This window comes from Portunus trituberculatus, chromosome 47 (genome assembly GCF_017591435.1).
Source record: "Portunus trituberculatus isolate SZX2019 chromosome 47, ASM1759143v1, whole genome shotgun sequence".
NCBI classification, from domain to species: Eukaryota; Metazoa; Arthropoda; class Malacostraca; order Decapoda; family Portunidae; genus Portunus; species Portunus trituberculatus.
The window spans coordinates 19,671,690-19,695,728 of record NC_059301.1 but is presented as its reverse complement, the minus strand read 5'-3'; the positions used below and the strand labels follow the sequence as shown (position 1 = coordinate 19,695,728).

General features: G+C 37.5%; 1 protein-coding gene across 3 annotated transcripts in view; it reads right to left on the bottom strand.

Moving 5' to 3' along the window:
- Nucleotides 1-3,033: 3,033 nt before the first annotated feature.
- The window catches only part of LOC123520596 (S-phase kinase-associated protein 1), a 132,889-nt gene continuing 111,883 nt past the window's right edge, over nt 3,034-24,039 (bottom strand). For 2 of the 3 annotated variants that reach the window (XM_045283021.1, XM_045283019.1), the window contains 3 exons: nt 9,584-9,686; nt 8,996-9,171; nt 3,034-4,940 (listed from right to left, as the gene is read on the bottom strand). In XM_045283021.1, coding sequence (XP_045138956.1) covers nt 4,731-4,940; nt 8,996-9,171; nt 9,584-9,686 — 489 coding nt within the window. In that variant the 3' untranslated portion in view covers nt 3,034-4,730. Of the gene's footprint in view, nt 4,941-8,995; nt 9,172-9,583; nt 9,687-13,311; nt 13,449-24,039 lie in introns of those variants that run through there. The other variant, XM_045283020.1, reaches the window with a different exon arrangement.

The window sequence follows — 24,039 nt, the reverse complement described above, 5'->3', positions numbered from 1 at the left end:
GTCTAACTTTTTTCCAAAACTTTTATTCCCAGTCCCTTTACTGTTCCTGCATCACTTTGTTGTTTGGTTCAATAAAATCTCCTCCTACATTAAATACTGATCTAAAGCTCTCATTATTAAGTTCACTTCTATTGTTTCATATATCCTATTTCCCTTAATAAACTTATTGATGGTCTCTCTATTCATCATCTTTACATTTATAAACTTGTAAAAAAAGCTTCGGTTCCTCTTCATCTTTTTGCTATATTCTTTCAAACATTCTCTCCTCCTTCCTTCTTATTCTGTCATATTCATTTCATGTCTCTTTTACACTGCTTCCTATTGTCTTCATTTTGTTGCTTCTTTAATTTTTTCCAAGCTACATCCTTATTCTTAACTTTTGAACATTTAGCATTATACCACATGTTTGGTCTCATTTACTATGTATATATGTATACCTCTTCATCCCCCTCATTGGACTTTTATAGGAATATTTCAAAGTTACCTCTTCCAGTTTTAGCCTGCATTTTATTCCAATTAACACTACCAAAATATTTACTTAATCCTTCAAAATATATCTTGTTCAGTCGATTCGCGACTTTGTTTATGTTGTGATGTCATGGAGAAAGGTTTGAAAATGTGATGTTGAAGTAGAGATGATGATTTTGGAGTAGGTGAGGGAAAAAGAGCACCTCAGATACCCTAAAAATGAATTCTACAGCAAAAAAAGCTTGCACAAATTGGCACTCAAAGAGAGAGCTGCCACTCTCCAATGACTGCTTCCCTCTATGCAGGGTGATGTTGGAGGTGAGGATTGAATTTAATTTGGTTGCAATCATCATCACCAGAGGAAGACATCTTGTTGAGTAGCTGTTTGTTTACATTCACTTCCCGCCAACCACCTGATACTTCCCTGTCACTATGTGTGAACATGTTTCGACTGGAAGGGCTCAGTCGATACTTCTAGTAACTTGCAATTTCAGTCACATATTAACTCGTGTGAACTCGCCTTCATTTGCAATTTTACTTACGAAAAAAACATGCACTAGGCACGCAAAGAAAAATAAATAATTGTTGCCATAGTCTTCATAGTGATAACTATTGGAGGTCTTCTGAATGTTCACAAATGATTAGATATGTATACCAAATTTTCTTTAAGATTAGTTAATAGTTTAGCTTTTAATGTTAAAGACCAGCAGATAGTTATTTACATACTTCAATAGACATCAATAAGTGAGCTGGATCTAGTAGACAGTCAACACATTAAGAGAAGGAAGTGGCAGGCCAGGATGGAGCTCCAGTGGGATGGGGAGCTGCTGAAGAAGTCACTGGTTTCCCACACCTCCGAGGCATGAAGGTTGGTGCTGTGGATAGGCATGAAGGGCTCAATCAAAAGTTGGTTTTATCCCTGAAATTTTTTGCTTATGTTGAAGATTCTGTCAAATTCCTAAATAACTGGTTGATATAATACTACACTTTTTACCCCTTTCTAAATATTACAGTGAAAATTTAAGATTTGTACTTCTAAAACGATGTCTTCTGGTCTACACAAAGACTATTAATATCAATAGTGTCACAGGATAGTTACATCTTTTTTTCTCAACAATCAAATCAACTTCACCTGCTTCAGCACAAGCTAATTTATGGAAGCCGAGCAAGTGTAATGGTTGAGAGTGCAGTCAAGGTCAAAGTAGCCTAAAGGTGGGTTCACACGTTAATTTACAACTGAAATTACAAGTTGGTACAGTTTCGAACTGAATAGTGGTCCCTAGTGACTGGAAAAACCAGTAGCAAACAAGACTAACATGTTGGTTTTGTTCAGTCGATTTGCAACTTTTACATTGTTACGTCATGGAGAAAGGTTTGAAAATGTGGTATTGATGTAGAGATGAAGATTTTGGAGTTGGTAAGGGAAAAAAGCACATCTGGGACCCTAAAAATTAATTCTACAGCAAAAAAAGCTTCTGAAAATAGGCATTCGATGAGATAGCTACCACTCTCTGATGACTGCTTCCCTCTATGCAGGGTGTTGTTGGAGGTGAGGATTGAATACTTGTGACAATAACATAATTTGATTGCAATTATCATCATCACCAGAGGAAGACATCTTGTCAAGTAGCTGTTTGTTTTACATTCACTTCCTGCCAACCAGCTGATACTTCCCAGTTGCTGTATGTGAATGTGTTCCAACTAGAAGGGCTCAGTTAGTACTTCTGACGACTTGAAATTTCAGTCACATATTGACATATGTGAATCTGCCTTAAGCCAGCAATGAAGCAATATCTACACAACTGTCTCTATTGGCACTTTGCACATTTGTTATTCTACAAAGCTGCTCCTTGTTAATAAAGGAACAACTTGCCTATGATTCTTTATACCCCACATGAGACTATTGTAATGGAAACACCTTATAATAACAAGTAAATACAGAGTAAAGATGCAAACTTCACATTGTGTGTTGGAAAATTTCAAGTGAGGGGGTGAGTTTTATCTTGTGGTTCCAGGTGACTACTCTCCTCTGTCCATCATTCATCTCCAACACACAACACCAGGAAGAATGGGACATTTAAAAGTAAAAACAGAACATCGGTTTCAAAATCATACTAATGACAAAGATCAATTCTGAAAGTGTTCTAAGCATTAACTTTATCAACTATGAGTTTCATGATAAAGATAATTACAGAAAAGGTCATAAATTATGGGAAGACTAAGCAAAAAAAAAGGTCAATAACATATCTTTGCTTTGGCATTCCACAGAAACTAAGAAATTAATCTGAAGGCAGGACAAATTTCTAACCATGACTTGGCTATGGATTAAAACTCTGACTGGAACAGGACAGTGTCCTACTATGTGGGACCATGATGATCACCAGTGATGACCACCTGGTAGGTCAGGGTTTTAATGGTTTGACCCCTAGCTATCTAAATAAAATTAGATTAATAAAAAGTATTTCCTCACCTTTCTATTTCACTTCAGTGTCGGATGCACTCATACACCATCCTTCAAGATCTATGTCCTTACTGAACTAATGAAGGGGAGGAACTGGAACTTCGTAGCAGGAATATTCTTATATTTCACAAAGAGCATATCAGATCTTAATGTTATGATGTGATCACCACCAGAATGGTACTGGAATAACTTAAAATATTACATAAATAGCAAAAGAATACAAAATCATTTTTGATAGCTTGGTTCAAACTTGGCAACAGATTGTTATTTGAAATAAGGAAGTATTTCACATTTGCATTATTGAAAATCTATTGACAGTATATGTATATAGCTATGTCTGAAGCACATATGCTCAAGAGCCCTGCTCCCTTCACAAGTTGAAGAATAGATACGTAACTAATACAAACATTTTTGCCAGACATAAATGGAATCTTATTTACCTTTGTGTATAAGCTTTATCGATCTATTCTGATACCTATTATTCAAAACTCCAGTGAGGCGGAGGCACTATCATCTCTTAGAATTTCTCACAAGTCAGCAAGCTTCCACACAATGTATAAACCTTCAACACAACCAACATGACTTGCAAGTCATGCTCACCACAATTTAATTTTTCTCTTGCTCACATATTCTTAATCTGCAAATTCATATCAAGAATCATCAACAAAATCCCTCCCTCTTTCTATGTAATTTTGTCCTTTCCAATTTTCTGGACTTTCTACTATTGTTTTACTAAGACTAAGTTGATTTCAGTTTCTCTCTCTCTCTCTCTCTCATATCAATTTGCTTATTTCTTGCAGACCAGACAGGAAATTCTTTTTAGTCCCTTCCATGTAAATTATATACTATATGAATCTCACTGATTGTAATTTTTCAAAGGTGTTCAATCACTGACTTGTCACATTTATGTATTATATATCTTAATTAATTCCCAATGATCTGCTAATTTACAAAACAGTAAAGTAGCAATGTGGAGAGAGAGAGAGAGAGAGAGAGAGAGAGAGAGAGAGAGAGAGAGAGAGAGAGAGAGAGAGAGAGAGAGAGAGAGAGAGAGAGAGAGAGAGAGAGAGAGAGAGATTTGCAATGTACACTTTCTCTTCTTGGTTACAATCAGCACACTCAGATTGACATCCATATAACCTCTGGAACTGCAGTACTTGAGTTCACCATTGTCAAACAATACCTTTACACTCTTACCACTCTTACACAACGGTGAAGCCACAAGTGACAAATTTCAATCAATAGCTGTCCTGAAGTATCTATGTTGAATCTGAGGCTTAGCAACTAGGTGAGGTAAGAATGGAGGATCTAAGGAGTTGGGAAACTAATGAAATTGGTTAATGTCATGAGGTGAAGTTGTAATTATTGCAATGATTAAGAAACATTACATTGTCCACCTCAGGATTCCAACTTTGCTTAGAGGCTTAGCTCATATCTTTCTAAAATCCTTGGATTTGAAAGCCTATGTTAATCCTCTTGTACCATGTTCAATGTTTGCTATGCTAGTAATAATTCAATATGCATCACCAAGACATGTTTCGATACAATGGTTTATGAGCCCACCAACATTATAGAAAAACATTACCACAAAATACTTGATGCAATAACATCTGTGTATGTTTCATTAATTTTGCCTCTGACTAACTAAAAATTCTACTAGCTGCAATTTACAATATATTAAATGAAGTGAATGGCTAAGCTATTTCCTTTTTAAAACAAGCAAACAAATTTCGTAAAATGGTGAATTCTCTCCCAATACAAAAGAATACAACTGACAGAAGAATATTAAGTAATGGACTGTTTACTTTTCCTCACACCACTCATTTTCTTTGCGAACTTGTTCCTCTTCTGAAGGTGTGAAGTCATTCTTGATATTGAAAGTCTTCCGAATCTCATCAGGAGTCTTGCCCTTTATCATGTTGGCCACAGTTTTACAGGTGACATCCAGGAGTCCCTTGATGTCCAGGTAATTAGCAGCCAAGATCAGTTCAAACAGTGTCCCTTGGTCGACCTGTGTCAATAACACACAAACACCTTACAAGGCTGTACAATTGCCCAAAAGAAGTAATGTCACAATGTTCACTGGAATTCATGTCTATGCATGAGGTAGACATTAAAATATGAAGTAATGGACTACTTTATATGAAGATATGTAAGATAAAGTAGTTGCCTGGTAATGATTTATTTTATATTTTATTTTGCCTGAGACAGTTTTAGGAATCTGACAATACTAATTTAGGCAAATGTACATAAATTCACATTCTCCACTAAGAAAAAAGACTGGTCAAAACACCATCAAAATAACTGTCATTGACAAGAAATGGATTTTTCTAAGCAATAGATGTTCAGTGATCAACATATGAGGCGTCTAGAACAGGAGGGGTATCCCTGCCAAAATACCGGTTTTAACTTTTTGGTGGGATGTAACAGGCATATCCCTCTACTTATGAACAGCGTTGGCCGCATTTCGATATCGACCCCTGTTCGTGGTAGTTAAAGGGCTTAAAGCCCAGCGCTTTCTTGCTAGACCAAGCCATGAGATAGCGAGCAAGAGGGGTATCGCTGCCACATGCCACCACGTGGGTCCCAGCCAATCATCGCGCGAGGTGCCAAGCCTGTCTTCCAGTGAGCTAATCATAGTGTCTGGCCATCTTTGTTGTCCCGGGGCGTGTTTACATAGTGCCATTTAAACTTTTTCCTTGCTATTATTTCTCGCTTTTCATTGCCTTTCAGGCCAGCGCAAGGTGATTTTTTGGTATTATTTTGTCACCTGCACCACTGGGTTACCTTGTATAAAGTGTACAATCAGCTGGCTGCCTGTACTAAGCTGGCAAAAATACATGAACCTGGATTTTTCCACCCCCCACAATCTTGTTTGAATCAGTGTTCTTGTGCCTCAGTAGGCCTCCCTGTAAGATCGCATTGTGCTAATTTTTTTGAGGATTACACCCTATTCCATACTTCAAGATGAGTTCTGACTCAAGTGATAGTGACGTGGAGCGTGTATGCAAGTGTAGAAAGCGTATGAGGAATGTGGACCAATGGAAAAGTGATGGGGATAATTTTGTTGTTTTCCTCTAACAAGATATTTTTTTCAAAGATAGGTTATTTTCTTTTACACATTCGGAAAGGTCTTTTCCAGGTGCGTATTTTCATATATAATACTTTTCTCTAGGATCGATGGTTATAGAGTTACACGTTCATAAACATTGCCAAACTTTAAACGCGATTTACTCAAAACTAACTTTTGGCGGGGATACCCCTCTTGTTCTAGATGCCTCATATGTATTCAAACTATAACTAGTTAAAGAATCAATTTAGGAATTAAACACTCAAGTAAAAGAGGAAAAAGATAAATAAAATGTCCTACATTTTTTTAACAGATTTGGAGACACACACACACACACACACACACACACACACACACATATATATATATATATATATATATATATATATATATATATATATATATATATATATATATATATATATATATATATATATATATATATTAGAGATGTATCGGATGTCAAATTTCAGACATCCGCGGATGCAGATGTATATGTGGATGCAAATGTGGATGCGGATATCAGTCTCTGCTGGCTAAAATGCGGATACAGATATCAAAATATGACATCCTCGCGGATGTGGATGCGGATGTTTTACATCAAACGCTCTCATCAAGAGGACAAAAAAAAAAAAAAAAAAAAAAAAAAAAAAAAGGCCTGCTTCAGTGTCAGACCATGCAGACAGCAGGAGAAGTAACAAATAAAAACAAGGTGGGAGAACCAAAATACTGCCAAATGAGTTCGAATGGCGTCTTAATAGTTGATACTTCTCTCTTTGAAAGTATTTAATTCATAAGAAGACGGAAATACAGACGCAGGAAGGGAGTTCCAGAGTTTACCAGTGGAAGTACTTTTTTTTACAATAAAGTTTAATGATGAGTTTCAGCCACACATTTTGTGCATTACCAGGATGTGGGAGCAAGCAAGGAAGGAGCAGTACTTCTTACTTCGAAGGCAAACTCTTACCAAACTGATGACCTGCCAGTGTACTATATAGGACTTGTGTTCAGAATGCCAGTTTACAACTTATGGATCAGTATTATAAATTTTCAAGATACTTAGCAATTGTGAAAAGAAAATTACTTTATTATAATGCTTCACTGCATTAAATTCTAGTAAAAAAATACATCAAAAAGTCCTCTATAATAATAATAATAATAATAATAATAAAAAAAAACAATAGCTAATATTATACTTCCTCTGTGAAAATCTTTTCATTGGCAACGCACTATCTCACAGGAAACAGGTGACGACAGGAAAACTCATGCGATAAAAAGAGCTCAGCGTTGTTGGTTCATATTTTTCAATATTATTATTTGTATAATTATGGAAACATTCGCAATAAATGTATTTAAGGAAGAAACACTGAATTCTATCATGTGAAGTGGGAATAAGGTCTAAGACTGCAATGTACGACATTACTCAGCCACATGACAAACGCATTACAATCTCTCTCTCTCTCTCCAGCATTAAGGTATCAGGACTTGGGGTGAAGGTGGCAAGCAAGAGTGACAAGCCTCCTCTTCATCTCCCTTTTCACACACACACACACACACACACACACACACACACACACACACACACACACAGTGACTCACTCATCGTGTTTACTAAGTTTCTACCATTCCACCATTCACAGTTTGCTATTTATTTACTATGTATTTGTACTTCATAGTCACTATGTAAAATTTGTTTCCTCTTCCTGTCCTTCCCCTAAATTCTAGACACATTACGTTGTGTAAGTTTGAAAGGAAATGAATACTTGATATTATTTGCTTTAGTTTTACTTGATAATTAATTTATTAGACACACATCAATAAGTTTACTCCACATTTCTAAGCTCTGTCTCAACTCTAAGCCTGTAAGAACTAGGCAGTACTCTGCAAGTCTGTCACTGTGTGTCTATATATTACTCTATAATCTATAAGTTGTGTAATGCATAAAAACTCATCCGCATCCACATCACCTCTGTAGAGTGAGGACGTGGATGTGGATATATATTTCATCACAAATGCAGATGTGGAGGTGGACGTGGATGTTCAGTTTATCACAACTATGGATGTGGATGCGGATATCCAATACATCTCTAATATATATATATATATATATATATATATATATATATATATATATATATATATATATATATATATATATATATATATATATATATATATATATATATATATATATATATATATATATATATATATATATATATATATATATATATATATATATATATATATATATATATATATATATATATATATATATATATATATATATATATATATATATATATATATATATATATATATATATATATATATATATATATATATATATATATATATATATATATATATATATATATATATATATATATATATATATAGAGATGTATCGGATGTCAAATTTCAGACATTCGCGGATGCAGATGTATATGTGGATGCAAATGTGGATGCGGATATCAGTCTCTGCTGGCTAAAATGCGGATACAGATATCAAAATATGACATCCTCACGGATGTGGATGCGGATGTTTTACATCAAACGCTCTCATCAAGAGGACAAAAAAAAAAGGCCTGCTTCAGTGTTAGACCATGCAGACAGCAGGAGAAGTAACAAATATATATGTTTGTATATATATATATATATATATATATATATATATATATATATATATATATATATATATATATATATATGAACAACTATCAAATTAATTTCTTAAATATGAATTAACACATGCTCCTAAAAATCTTATCTTTTCTGTTCTTTAATCAAAACACACATCTCATTATTATACTCAATACTAAATCTTAAGAAATATAAAGCCTACTTTCAAACTAATTACTCTGTTCTTAAACTCTTGCATCAAAAGTCTGTAATATGGATCGGTAATGCAGAAACTGTTACAACCATACTGCTAATATGGCTGAAAATGAATTGTGTACTAGAAAACAAAGCTGCCAATCATCACAGGTATGTACCTTCAAGAAGTCAGCATCCCAGGAAGAGATATCATCAGTGCGCTTCTCTTTGTTGTCATCATCATCAGGGAGAGGTGGGTCGTCCTTGTGGTAAGTACACCACTGGATCACTTTCTTCAGGATGGCGGCATTCACATTGGGTAAGGGAACAACTTCCTCCTCATCCTCATCCATTCCTGAAAGACAGATTGGCAAGTGAAAAAAAATTGTTTACTATTTTTCTACAAACTGGACATAAAAGTAAAGAGAAATGTGTTAAAGAGAAGCTGAGAGAGAGAGAGAGAGAGAGAGAGAGAGAGAGAGAGAGAGAGAGAGAGAGAGAGAGAGAGAGAGAGAGAGAGAGAGAGAGAGAGAGGGGGCAGAAGCTTTGTGTTGTAGCCATCTCTTTAGGTTCAGTTCCTTACATTAAAGCGATGACAACTGATAGATAAAATGCCTATAACGACCTCATTCATTGCACATCACTTTTGAACTATTGCTGAGCCTAAAACAAGAAATTAAAATGAATATTATGACATGCAATATTTCCAAATTAATATTATTAACACTATTATAGAAACACTACTGCAGAAACTCTCTCTCCCTTACCAAGATCTTCCAACATGGTCTTTATGGTGACACTCTGTTTGGCAATCTCCACGTCCACCTCAAACGTGTCGCCATCACTGCTCTGGAGCTTGATACTCGGCATCTGAAAGGACAAAAAAATGAGGCTTTCATTTTTAGATTTCAATACTTCCAGATCATGATAAACGTACTGTAAACCTGCAGATAATGTATTTTGTTAAACGTGGTAGGTACTTTAATTTTATGTGGAGTTAAATGCACTCAATTTCAACAAGGGGTTATTTCTCCTTAATTCTCTACACTAATGGAATTATTAAAAACTGAGCACAACTGGATATGGTTGATCACTGAACCTTCTTCCAGTTCTCTTACTGCTGCAGAGTAAATATTTCAACAGTCTGCATATTTCCCTTTTGGCCCCCCGGCTCTTTCCACCAAGTATTGACAGAGCTGTGCTAATGATGTGTGGTGGCTTGTCTGGTCCACCTTGTGTGGAATGGCCTACCTTGTTTGTCTGGTATAAAAAACATACTAACTTTCCATTTTACAAGGTGTGGGATCTTCTTCACAGGATGATAGTACAATGGACCTCAAACTCCTCAGACCTCATACAACTCAAACTCCAACCAAAAAGTTCAATAAATTACATCACCAAAGGTCAACCAAACGCTGGCCAATGGAGGTTGAGAAGCATCAGTCGTGCGTACGTTTTATACAAAATAATATATATATATATATATATATATATATATATATATATATATATATATATATATATATATATATATATATATATATATATATATATATATATATATATATATATATATATATATATATATATATATATATATATATATATATATATATATATATATATATATATATATATATATATATATATATATATATATATATATATATATATATATATATATATATATATATATATATATATATATATATATATATATACACACACACACATATATATATATATATATATATATATATATATATATATATATATATATATATATATATATATATATATATATAGAGAGAGAGAGAGAGAGAGAGAGAGAGAGAGAGAGAGAGAGAGAGAGAGAGAGAGAGAGAGAGAGAGAGAGAGAGAGAGAGAGAGAGAGAGAGAGAGAGAGAGAGAGAGAGGGTTATATGGAGGGGAAGGACAGCAGTAAGTATTTACTTGTCAAGTCTTTTTGACAGGAAGTGCACATGTGCTAACATGAGCATGAAGTGAACTAAGCATGCATCTTGACAGCACAGCCTGGTGCACTACTGATGCTGCAGCTGAGGCAGGTAACTTGGCAAGGTTCCATCTACCCTTGGCATTCTTGCTGTGTAACCAAATGCAGCAGTTTTTGGCAAGTTGAATCACTAAGTGTATTGAATTACATGTAAAAACTATATTATCTATATGTGCATTTGTGCAGATATTTTCATAAAATCATACATAAAATATCATGTATTGTAGATCTGGATATTCTGAAGGCAGTAAACAACCTACATATCAGTAAGTTGTTCAAAATTCTGGTAAAAGACTCGGATACACATAAACACTCACCTCTTACATTCAGATTGTTATGTGAATTAAGAATAAGGCATATTGTATAAATAAAATAAACAAATAAATAAGCAAAGTGAATAGGCAAAGCAAAATCTCTGAGCAACTCTAGAAAGAAAATTTCAGATAGTAACATCCCACCATATGTTTACCATCCTTAGAACTGTACCATATCTTAATTTTGTATCATATTAAATGCTCTGGCAAAGTTAAGTTGTTGGTGAGCCTGCACACCTATAGACTGTTGTTATGGTGCAGTAGGACTATATACACAACTACAGGCAGGTACATGTACAAAGATTATTTGTAAAGTCAGGCAAGGATAAAGTCAAAGACTATCAATTTGTAGTCAAACAGAGAAAAACCTTAGCTTTTCTCTGCCAGTCTTCTTTACATTATGACAATTATAAAGTGGAGAGAGTTTTATTGCTGGGTTGGGAGTTACTATGAGGTATGGGGTTATGCCTGCTGGCCCATCCCTCTTCAACACGTGCAATGAACCACAGAGAGGTAGTAGGTAGCCGTGATAGTCAGTCAGTGATGAGAAAGGAAAGCAGGTGCATAGTACAGTAGAGAGGCAGCAGCAATGACAAAATTCTGGTGCCTGAAGGTCTGAAGGTAAACCCGAGATAAGGGCAGAGACACATGTAGTGACCAGTTAGCTACCTGAGGACATCTGAATAACTCTGGCCAGCACATATGTGGACACGGTGTGCCACACCTAAGACTCAGTGCCCAACCAGGTGTGAATATTTTGAGTCCGTTGCATCTTGCTAGATACAGCATAGCTGTGCAGTAGTCTATACTGTGTATGTAACAGCTGAGATATAGACATAAGAATAACCAGGGAGACATAGTGAGTGGGTGGGGGGTGAGCACAGTTATGGATGTAAGTTGCTGAATTAGCAATAATCATAAATTTACGATATTTTGCCCACATTTGAGAGTCATTTTCCCCATTTTAGAGTAAATTCACCCACACATTCCAAGTGATGCTCATGGACTTTACGGGACAAGAACAAATGCAGTGAAATAATGTGTGCTGTTTATCTGACTGTGTTTAACTGATAGTGATAAATAAAGAATTCAAAAACAAAAAATAAATCATATTAATGTGTTAAATATATGAATACGATCTTTTAAACACATTAAATTTTATAACCTAAACATATATGAATATATACTAACTGTAAACACACACACAAACACAAACACACGGCCATTTTTTTCAGAGTCAGGAACTAATTCATATAATGTTTTGAGATTTATTTAGTCCTGGCTACCTTGATGTGTATTATACTGTGTCTTTGTGTCTTGGCTCACCAGCTGGTGGCCACTCCCATCCTGAATGCACAGTGGAGTGTGACCTGCCTATCCTGTGGCATGCGGCTTCACATACATTCATAATCACTTCTAACTAATGACTCCACAGTGTTTGATATGACCTGTGGCAAAGTGACTCCATGGTGTGGTGAACTGGATTGTGGGCAAAATACCTAATCATACAGCAAATCTCCACGGTGACAAGACAAAGCAGATTTAAATGATATACCAAAGCCAAAGTTGTGAGAGATATAACAGAGTCAGGTAAGGCATTCTAATTAATAAGCATCTAGAAACAAAAAAATCGCTCAAGAATTTCAAGACAGGGCCATGTGAGGTGTGATGCAATCTATAAGTGGTGTCCTCTAGGGCTTGCATAACGTGGGCAAAGTTAAGTTTTTTGGGGGATAACGGGTAAAGACAATGAAAAGTTTCCCAACAACAAATCAAGTCATGTTTCACAAGTCTTCCCTTAACACAGAATATTTCACACTCTCGAGTCTCATAGTACAGTTTAGGTTTTAGAGTCCACATATAAGGAGAAATACATCTTCACGAAAACTTGCCCAATAAATTCCCGCGCTCTGAGATCTAACACAAAAGAAGAAGAAGGAAAATACACAGAACGAGGGGTAAATTATCCTGATGCAAGACAGGTGCAGGTCATTCATAACAGCACACCCGATAACACCAGCACGGCGGCGGCATGCTGCTTGACACCGCCTATCCTCAATTCTCATGCTATCATGTCACACAATATGCATTTACCTACATCTATAACACTCAACAACGACTGAGAAACTGTACAATATTAAATAAATACAATGAAGCGGGCACGAACCTTAATATAGCTCCTTCACAACACTGCTACGCTCGCTTGTGTCCTCTGGCGGCCAAAACAACAAGAACCGTCTAGGGGATACACACCCACCACTTCTCTCACTCCATTACCTCGTAAGTTATTTGTACCTAGAATACCAGTGTGTGCACTTAAAATACTTATATAACTCTAAACAATGTTTTTGTTTTATTTTGTCCTTTACATATAAGGAATTGAAAGAATTTTTTTTCACGAGATCGATTCTTATCTTGTTGCGGTAAAACTGTTATTAGTGCAGTTTCTCTTCTACCATTACCACGTCTAATCAATAGAACTATACTTTACTGTAGCTACTGATACCCATGTGACTTTACTGTACATTTTTTTTTTAACATTCTTTCACCATTATTTTACATTTCCTTCTGTCTACGATCTAGATAAGTGTCATCTTATACCTACTACGGTACGTATAATTGGGTAGATATAGGTATAGGTGGGTAGGTAAAACGATGTAAGCAGACACAGAGTGACGGGATGCCATGGTTACTGTGGCTCGACACCACGGATCTGCGGCAGCAGGAAAGGAAGAAGTACTGGGTCTCCTTCCTGGACAAGGTGTGCAGGACCCGGTCCTTCCGGGAGGTGTGGCACCATGTCAACAGCGTCCGGGGCAAGTCCAGACGGCAGGTGTGTGACCCTGATCCTGCAGGCAGGGCACGAGAACTCGTCTTGCAGTGGAAGGAAGCCTCATCCTTCTCTGGCCTTCCTGTGGAACACCAGGAGGCGCTTGATCAGCAAAGCCCACGAAGGATGGAGTTGCTTTGCCACAGTGTTCCTCTGCTGGACGACACCTGTGTGCCTATCACGCATGACGAACTCCTCTCGGCAGTCAAGTTGGGCAAGTCAACAGCTCCTGGCAAGGATGGCATCACCTATGATATCCTCAATGCTCTCCTGGAGGTAAAGGTAGACAACCCTATCTTGGATTTATTTAACATGTCTTTCACTGCAGGCAAGCTTCCCGCTCTTGGAAAACAGCCATCGTCATCCCAATACCCAAAGGTGATGGCACCTTTCGCCCTATTTCTCTCACCAGCTGTCTGTGTAAGATGATGGAACGGGTAATATTGAACAGACTTATATACAAGGTGGGCCATGTACTCTCTGGCAATGTACATGGCTTCCTAAAAGGTCACTCTACAAGTCATTGTTTTGTTGAGTGTCTTATAAATAAGGATGCTACCTGCAGAGCTTTCGTTGATCTCAAGGGTGCCTTTGACAGGGCCAACAAAGATGTTATTATGGAGGAACTCATTCTCAAAGGTGTCAAAGGTAGATTATTAGGATGGATCAGGGACTATTTGTACAATAGAACAGCACAGGTTTGGTTTCAAGGTGCAGTCTCCTCTGAGGAAGTTTTTGAGCTTGGAACACCACAGGGTGGAGTCCTTAGTCCAATGCTTTTCAATGTTTTAATGGACAAAATTGCACGCTGTTCCTTTCCGCAGGGCACCCAGGTCCTCATCTATGCTGATGACATACTCCTCCAATGCCCCACACCCAGGATTCTCCAGGTTGCTTTGTCACAACTGGCAGCGTTGTGTGTCCAAATGGGACTAGTGATTAATGAATGTAAAACAAAATTTCAAGCTAAAGGGAAGGTCTCTCGGCTGCCCACTGTAAATAACATTCCCATCCCTAGAGTTCACATACACAAGTACCTGGGTGTTCAGATGAGCTTTAGGAAGTCTCTTCAAGCCGTCCACTATGTTCGAGACCTCTGTCTGCCACGGCTAGCACCACTTCGGCTGCTAGCCAACAGGGGCCTGGGGCGGGCATTCCAGTCCTAAGAATGTTCTATATATCTGTCATACGGTCCCTTATTGATTATGCCGCCCCTGTTTTAATACAGTTTAGTGCCACTCAACTCCGTCCCCTGGAGCTTGTACAGAATGAAGCCATGCGGATAATCTTGGGATGCCCCAGGACTGCACGGATTGAAGTCCTCAGAGCTGAACTGCACCTGCCGAGTATTATGTGTAGGGTACAGGAAATTACTTGTCGCACAATTAGTCGGATGCTATGCACGGGCTCTGACTCTCTAAAGGGATCACTGACCCCCTGTATCATGATCCTCGCACTCCTACAACACCATACCTCAGGAAGATCTTGGGAGTACTGACAAGTGTAGGTGTAGCCGAGGCTTGTATTAACGTTGTTATGTCACCGCTGCAACCCGCCTGGAACCCTCACCGTGTCAGTGTTGATATTCACTCACTGCATCAGCCCAAGAGGGACTGGCTCCCTCATGTGCTGCAAGACATGTTCATGACTAAATTGTCCAAGTACCCACACGTTCAGGCTATTCATGTTTATTGTGATGGGTCAGTCAATGGCAGCAGGTCTGGATGTGGGCTGTTCATCCGTGACTACATCTCTGCCAGTCTCTACACTGACACTGAGGTTTCCAGGCGGCTCCCTGCACCCATGTCTTCCACTAGAGCAGAACTGTATGCATTGTGATCATTGGAATTTATATTTTTTTATTGACAGTCAGGCTTTTCACAATCTACCTCCCCATGGACTGTGATCTTTAATAAGTGTCTTGATCTCAAAGCCCACCCGCAAGGAAACCTTGCCCTGAGTGAGGAAGCAGACCACCTTGCTCAGACCAGTGGACAAGATGAACCCTGGCACTGAGTACTTTGTACAAAGTAGCATTAGTGATCAGTTGTGATCAGCTTTGTTGCCATAGGGGCAGTAGCACTAGTCTTCACTATGCACGTGTCTCCCAGAGCTGTGCTTACACCTACGGGAGACACACTGCATCACATGACATGGTGGCAATGAGGCTCAGATTAGGCTACAAATACTTTTGGGAAGTCAGTGCTTCTCCTGGTGTGTGCTGTGTGCTGTGTGCTACACCAAGGGGACACACTGTGCGTCACTATATCATGGAATGTCCTCTTATTGCTAAATTTAGGCCACAAGGTCAGCATGACTTGTACAGCCTCATTGACCATCTTCTAGAGTCTAGACTCTGCCACCCTCAGGGAATATCCTCAGTTTGCTCCCAGACTGTAGGATGTCTTAGGCAATAAGGTGTGCAATATGTGTATTTATTTATTGAAATACTTGTATTCTTGTTGTGTAGAGTTATTTTTGTGATATTTTAACCTTAAGTCTTTGCCCATGGGGGGGGGGGATGGCAAGGCCCATCCTCCTCCTTTGTTGTAATTATTTATTAATTCAACAATAAATGTATCAATCAGTACCTGTATGAAATACAAACTGAATCTACCCGTGCTGTAGGTATACCTCTCAGCAAACTCCTCTGACTTAATTAAGAAATTTTTCTTAACTAAAAGATATAAGGAACATTGAGTCTCTCGAAAAGTGGTCTTCACCAGGGACGGTATCACTTATTCTCCCTACTTTATTTAGCATGACGTACGAAGAAAAGATAAGGAGTCCATACGAGCTTCTAAAGCGATTCAATGAAGATTTCCATCTTGGAGACTTTCTTCTCAGTGGAGTTTCACTTCTCTGGCAATAGTCTCCGCTAGATGGCATTAGTGCATGGTTGACATTTTTCTTTAGGACAATAGCAGTGTTTTTTCGTCGAGGGACATTAATCAAACAGCAGCTAGTAGAAACAAATAATGTGTCATAATCACATGATACGAGAGACAGCAGTCTCGGTGAAGCAAAAAAAACAGGGTTACAGGGCAAGGGAACGTAGCCCAGCCCATTACCAACTCGGCTCATTGTCAACTCGGCTCATCTGTACCAACTCGGACCACTGTGTGTACCAACGCAACACATTGTTTGCATCAATATTATCAATGATGGAAAGCATGATCTACAAGGTACCAAAAGTATATTTATCACTTCATTAACGTTGTTGAGTTTAAAAGATGGGAATTAGTCACTGCTAAACCTTGTAATATATGTATGCAAGTGAAATAAAATCCATTCTTAAATTGCTCTGTCACTGTCAGGCGCGCGCACACACACACACACACACACACACACACACACACACACACACACACACACACCGCATAGTGTAGTGGTTATCACGCTTGTCTCACAATCGAGAGGGCCTGGGTTCGAGTCCCGAGAAGTGGCTAGGCAAATGGGCAAGCCTCTTAATGTGTAGCCCCTGTTCACCTAGCAGTAAATAGGTGCGGGATGTAACTCGAGGAGTTGTGGCCTCGCTTTCCCGATGTGTGGAGTGTGTGTTGTGGTCTCAGATTCTCAGTCCTACTCGAAGATTGGTCTTTGAGCTCTGAGCTCGCTCCGTAATGGGGAAGACTGGCTGGGCGACTAGCAAGCGACCGTGATGATTTGCACACACACACACACACACTCTCTCTCTCTCCCTCTCTCTCTCTCTCTCTCTCTCTCTCTCTCTCTCTCTCTCTCTCTCTCTCTCTCTCTCCATGTACGTCACTGCTAGACATTCATCAGATCATTGGTTTATATTGTACACATTATCGCCAATAAGTCACCGAAAAAGTATTAGCATCTCTCTAGAATCACTGTATTAGTGCATATATCTCAATCTTCTTCAGTCCTCAGACCACTGTCATATGATAATGTCACTTACAATTTGCCTACACATTTCTCACTCCTTTCCTTTTCAGCTGCTACTACCATGTGCTGATACACTAGTATTTTCATATATAGAGAGCCGTTCATCTCTTCTCAGACAACTCATGTGCTTCACCTTCTTCTAACCTCTGGCTTCGTCGGTGTTTATCTCGGAAGTTGTGTAGTGGAGCAAAGGCGCTCATTGAGTCCGGCGGATTACGAAACGTTACCGGGTCCCGAGAGAGTACTTAACTTTTGAGGTATGTACGAAGTCCATAAGTGTTTAGTGAATAATTCTTGGCATCACAGATACAGACTTCTTAAGGACTTACGAAATATGTAACTGTTTAGTGAATTCCGTCCCAGTCTCTTAAGATGGAGAGTATGTACTACTGAAGTCTACTATAATTATAAGGAAAATAATAATAGTAATAATAATAAAAAAAAAAAAATAGATATACAATGAGAACACAATGCATTGTGAGTTTGGTTCACACTACAATCGGCCTACTCCCATAGAAACACACCATTTGATTGGAACTGCATGTGCTGGCCAAGACCAACCTACTTAAGGCATTTTCTCCGCCCGCTAAACTCGTCCTCTGTGTCCCTGCTGTTAACTGTCAGTGTCAGCGGGCCAAGGTGGCCAACAGTGCTGACAACTCTGGCCACTGCAGGGATCGAGCCTCAGTTGCAACTTGGAGAGAAATAATTAAGTTACCATTTTTATCTTTTGTATTTCAGAAAATAATTGTATTGATTTAAAGTTGTCAAATAACATTTACAAAACAAAAAGTAATATAGGAAATACAAATTGGTCGGAATGACAATTTCATTTTTTTTTATCATCAATGGAAGATACAATTATTATTATTATTATTATTATTATTATTATTATTATTATTATCATTTTCATTATTATTATTATTATTATTATTATTATTATTATTATTATCATTACTACTATCGTCATTATTATTACGTACTATCATTCTTCTTCTTTTTCTTCTTCTTCTTCTTCTTCTTCTTCTTCTTCTTATTATTATTATTATTATTATTATTATTATTATTATTATCATTATTATTATTACCATTATGATTATTGTTATTATTATTATCATTATTATTATTATTATTATTATTATTATTATTATTATTATTATTATTATCATTATTATCATCAATATCACTGCAAATGTTCGGCGCACATTTTTGGGAGAAATTAGCATGACCACTATATATGAGTTAATTACATATTTTCCCAGATAATTAAGGCAGCCCTGAGGTTCACCCGGCGGCTACTGTGGAATAACTATAATCATCTATCATTTACTGCATATTCTCATACACAACAACATTCTTTACACCGTTTTTCTTTACTTGCTCTGTCTGTCTGTCTGTCTGTCTGTCTGTCTGTCTGTCTGTCTGTCTCTCTCTCTCTCTCTCTCTCTCTCTCTCTCTCTCTCTCTCTCTCTCTTTATCTATCTATCAATCTATCTATCGTCACTTTCCTTAATTATTTCATAGTCTTTAATTTCTTTTATATTGTCATAGTTATATTTGTATGCACAGTTTCCTGATATTATGAATAAAATTTTTGTTGCCTTTTCTTACTGTTTTCTTCCTTTTCTTGTTGCCTTTCCTGTGCATTCATTTCCAGCATTCGTTTTAAATTTCAGTCATTTCACACCACTCAGTCGATCACTCTTACTGATTTTTCAGTCTTCTATTCTGATTTATCTCTTTATTTACCTATTATTATTACTACTTTTTTTTCTTAGCGCTCCTCCTCCTCCTCCTTTAACTCCATCTACTTCTGTCACATAATCTCCATCTTTCCTAGAAAACTTCAATAATAAATCTGTTAATTACGAAACTTTTGGAGGAAATTACTGACAAGAAAATGAAGATGGAATGAAAAGTGACGCGACGTTCCACGGCAGGAGGTGGTGACCGCGGCACAGCTAACGCGTATACGGCCATCTCCGGTAATGGTATACGAACTCACAGCAGCGTATGTGTGTAAGGATGGTTGAGGTACAGTGCGGTACTGTATTATGTGATAGTACAATGCAGTTTGAGAGCATACACGTTTCTTTATTTTTTTTCCTTTGTTTCTTTTCAATTCATTTTCATTTATTTATAGTTGTTATTATCTGTTTCAGGGATTCTCAACCTTTCCTCGCTAAGAACTCCTGAATCATAAAACCATCTACCCGAATCCCCAAGTAATCCGACATCGAACTGAATGTTAATTTAGTGGTACACTAACTCAATATACAATGGTATATTGCAAGATATACCAGCCATCTTCTTGTGAACTCCTGGGGATTCTCGAACCCCAGGTTGAGAACCCCTGATCTTATTACTATATTTTCATATCTTATCATCCCATCATTGTTGTTATTCTTATTTATTCATCCTACTTTTAACTTTCATTTTACTTATTATAATTTTTGTTTTGTTTTTGCATGCAAGTCACACCTTCACACGTAAAATCTTCAGTGTGTTGGCTTCTGCTTCGTCTCCTTCATCAGATCTTATAGGCGAGGTCAGAACAAACCCTGTCCTGATCTGCGATCCTGACTCGAAAGGCCACTGCGGCGCCATAGGGAGTAAACCTGTATTATACCCGTCGTCTGTGAGATACTTTAGTGTTTTCTTGACAAATATTCAAGATTCTATAAAATCTATAGCAAAGTACACTAAAGATATCCCGAATATTAATCTATGTAGCCTCTGAAAATAGTCCTTATGAGAAAGCAGTTCAAAATACAGCTAGGGCGTGGGTTGTGTGGGGGCATGCAGGGAAGGAAAAGAGGAAGTTAGGTAGAACAGGAAATAACAGGAGTGAACGAACAGCATCGAAAGGAAAATTAAATGACACAAGCCGAGGAATTAATCACGGCAATCAGTAACAGAAGAAGGTCAGGTATTCATAACCTGCATTGTAGTTGTTTCGTGTGAGACAGAAACAACAGAGGCGGTGGAAACAATCTAACTAATATTGATGGTGTTTTATTGCAGCGAGCATTAAATAATGTCACACCTCATCCATCTGGGACTTGTATGTACTTGAAATGCTGGAAAGTTTGATGGGAAGAACATAATCAGTGAGGAAAGTATGCAGATTTTAGGAGTATGGAAATATATAAGAGACAGAATGAGAAAATAACTTAACCACTTCATACTGGGACACATTTTTCCCCATGAGTTTTGGGTATTGATTGGACGATTTTATTTAGATTACGAAGGAACTATGGAAGTCAGAAGATTAATGGCCACAGTCTTTACTATTCTAATCCCTACATAAGTTTCTGAAACTGTATAAAATCACCAAATAGTAAGCAGAATGAATATGGAAATGCGTCCCAGAACTGAGAAAGGTTAATAGTGTACTAAACTAGGATGGTTGAAAATGAGATGTAAGCTAAGAAATAATCGATGCTCTTGTCTAAAAACGCTTTGTTCTCTCGTACAGTCTATCTTCAAACGCTACAGAGATAATTAAACCGATTATCATGTATGTTTTTCTTATCTACGACAGAGAATACTTGTAAACAGTCTCCGAGTAGAGAGTGATTAAAACAACCCCTAAAAAAAACATGAATTTCTCACAATAATTTATAAGAGAAAAATTAGTCGCAACAATGCACATGCATATACACGAATATAGTTCTTAATATTTGCTCTTATGGCGTAATTTATGAGAGCTTTCAATGATGAGCTGCAATAGACAACCATGCAGTCTCAACACGGACACATAAAAAAGTCTACCTTAAAAGATTACACTTCACAATATAAAGAAAAAGAAAAGAAAGAAAAGTTGGGAATGAAAAGCTTGATGTAAAAAAAAAAATAATAAGTTAATGCTTCTTTTAAAATGACAGTCCATGAATCCCAAATCAAAAGTGTCGTATTACGTGTTACAACTTATGAATCAGAAACTTGCTGGGTCTTACAAAAGTTGCGACGACTTGGAAGAGCTCAAAGAAAATGGAAAGAATTAACAATTTCAAGGAACAACTTAAGAAAGAAATTTCTTTTAACTTCATATGTAGATGAATTTGAGAGAGAGAGAGAGAGAGAGAGAGAGAGAGAGAGAGAGAGAGAGAGAGAGAGAGAGAGAGACTTAATTTGATTCTATAGTATTTTTCGTATGCATATTAACCAATTACTTTTTCATCTTTGGGTTTCCTTTGATCAATCTATTTCTTCACCTTACTAAAAGAAATGGAAACAGAGAAGAAGAAAAGAAGAAGAAGAGGAAGAAGAAAAACACAACAAGAAAAAAATAGAATAAAACAAACTGATGGAAGAGAAGATCGAGAAGGAAGCGAAAAAGGACACAGTGAGAGAGAGAGAGAGAGAGAGAGAGAGAGAGAGAGAGAGAGAGAGAGAAGGAGGAGGAAGGAGATAACAATGATAATGACAAGGCTGACAAAGACGCGGCTAGGGGACAAGAAAGTCGAACTGCAGATCAAAGAAAACGGGCAGAAAATAGAAGAAAAGGAAGGGTATCTTTCTTATATTGTTCGCTGACCAAAGGAAGAATATTAATCGAGAAGAAAGACTCTCTCTCTCTCTCTCTCTCTCTCTCTCTGGAAGATCTATAAAAAATGCGTTTGTCTCATTATAATGCATATACGAGTGTCATAAAAAACCCTTTCCGAATAATAGGATACAGAGAGAGAGAGAGAGAGAGAGAGAGAGAGAGAGAGAGAGAGAGAGAGAGAGAGAGAGAGAGAGAGAGAGAGAGAGAGAGAATATGCCTTTCCTCTCCTTTTCTGTCATTTTTGCCCATACATTTTGTTTGCATCTCTACTCTTTACTTTAATTTTTCTTTTCTTTTTCTTTCTTTCCTTGCATATTTCTCTTTCCTTTATTTTCACCATCTCTCTCTCTCTCTCTCTCTCTCTCTCTCTCTCTCTCTCTCTCTCTCTCTCTCTCTCTCTCTCTCTCTCTCTCTCTCGCTTTTACGCTATTCTTCCCTTGTTTTCTAGCATTACTTCCCACGTCTTTCCATCAATTTCTTAACCCTTTATATATGCTTTTCTCGTCTCCTCTCTTGGTCTTAGGTTCTTAATATCATACCTTTTCATTTCAGACAAAAGCAATTCCCTTATTTTTTTCATTGTTTTTTCATCTAAGGCATTTCCTTCCGTGTCTTCCCATTAGTTCTGTAGTTTTTTTTTTATATCCTCTCTCTCTCTCTCTCTCTCTCTCTGGTTTGCGTCTCCATGCACTGTAAGCAACCCCTTCTCTTTCATGTCACGTAGTCTTCAGCATTTTCTTTTCCTCTTCTCCGTTTTCTTTCACTCAGTACTCTCTCTCTCTCTCTCTCTCTCTCTCTCTCTCTCTCTCTCTCTTCCTTGTCTGTTTCTACTTCTCTTTCTTACCTCTTGTCTTATTCTCTTTTATCCTCTCTTCCTCCGGGTTCGTTTCTTTAATTTTCTTTAATTTTTCCCTTCTATTACTCTCTCTCTCTCTCTCTCTCTCTCTCTCTCTCTCTCTCTCTCTCTTAGTGTCTTTCTTTATTCTGTCATTTCCTCTTCCTCTGCATTCTTTGCCGTCAGTTTCAATTTTCTCTCTTTCCTCCTCTCTCCCTCTGTTTCTCTTTGGTTCTCGTCCCTATATACAATAAACATTCGCTTTTAATGTCTTATCCTTCCTTTTCTTCTGTTCGTCTGGTCTCTCTCCGTCAGTATTCTTATCTCTTCTTTTCCTTTCCGTCTCTTAGTTCTGTTCATTATATTCTTTAAAAGCTTCCCTCTAACACGTTCCTTCTCTATTTCTTATTTTCTGTTCGTCTGTCTTGTTTCCGTCAGTACTCTCACCTGTTTTTCCTTCCCTGTCTCGTAGTTTCATTGATTATATTCATTAAATGTTTTTCTTTTTTCAACACCTTCCTTTGTCCCCTGTTATTTTCTCTTCCTCTGTCCAGTTTTCGTTCCTTCTTTCATCTCCCCGTTCCTTTTATTCTGTTTTTGCCGTCGCCTTTCCTTCTCGTCTCGTCATCAAGTTCCCTCCCTTCCCCAATCACGTCTCCTAATCACCTTCTCTGCCTTCCCGTCCTTTCTGCCAAACACTTCAATCATTTCCTCCTTCATCTCTCGCCTGGGGAACATCGTGGTCGGTTCCTAGTGGCTCGCA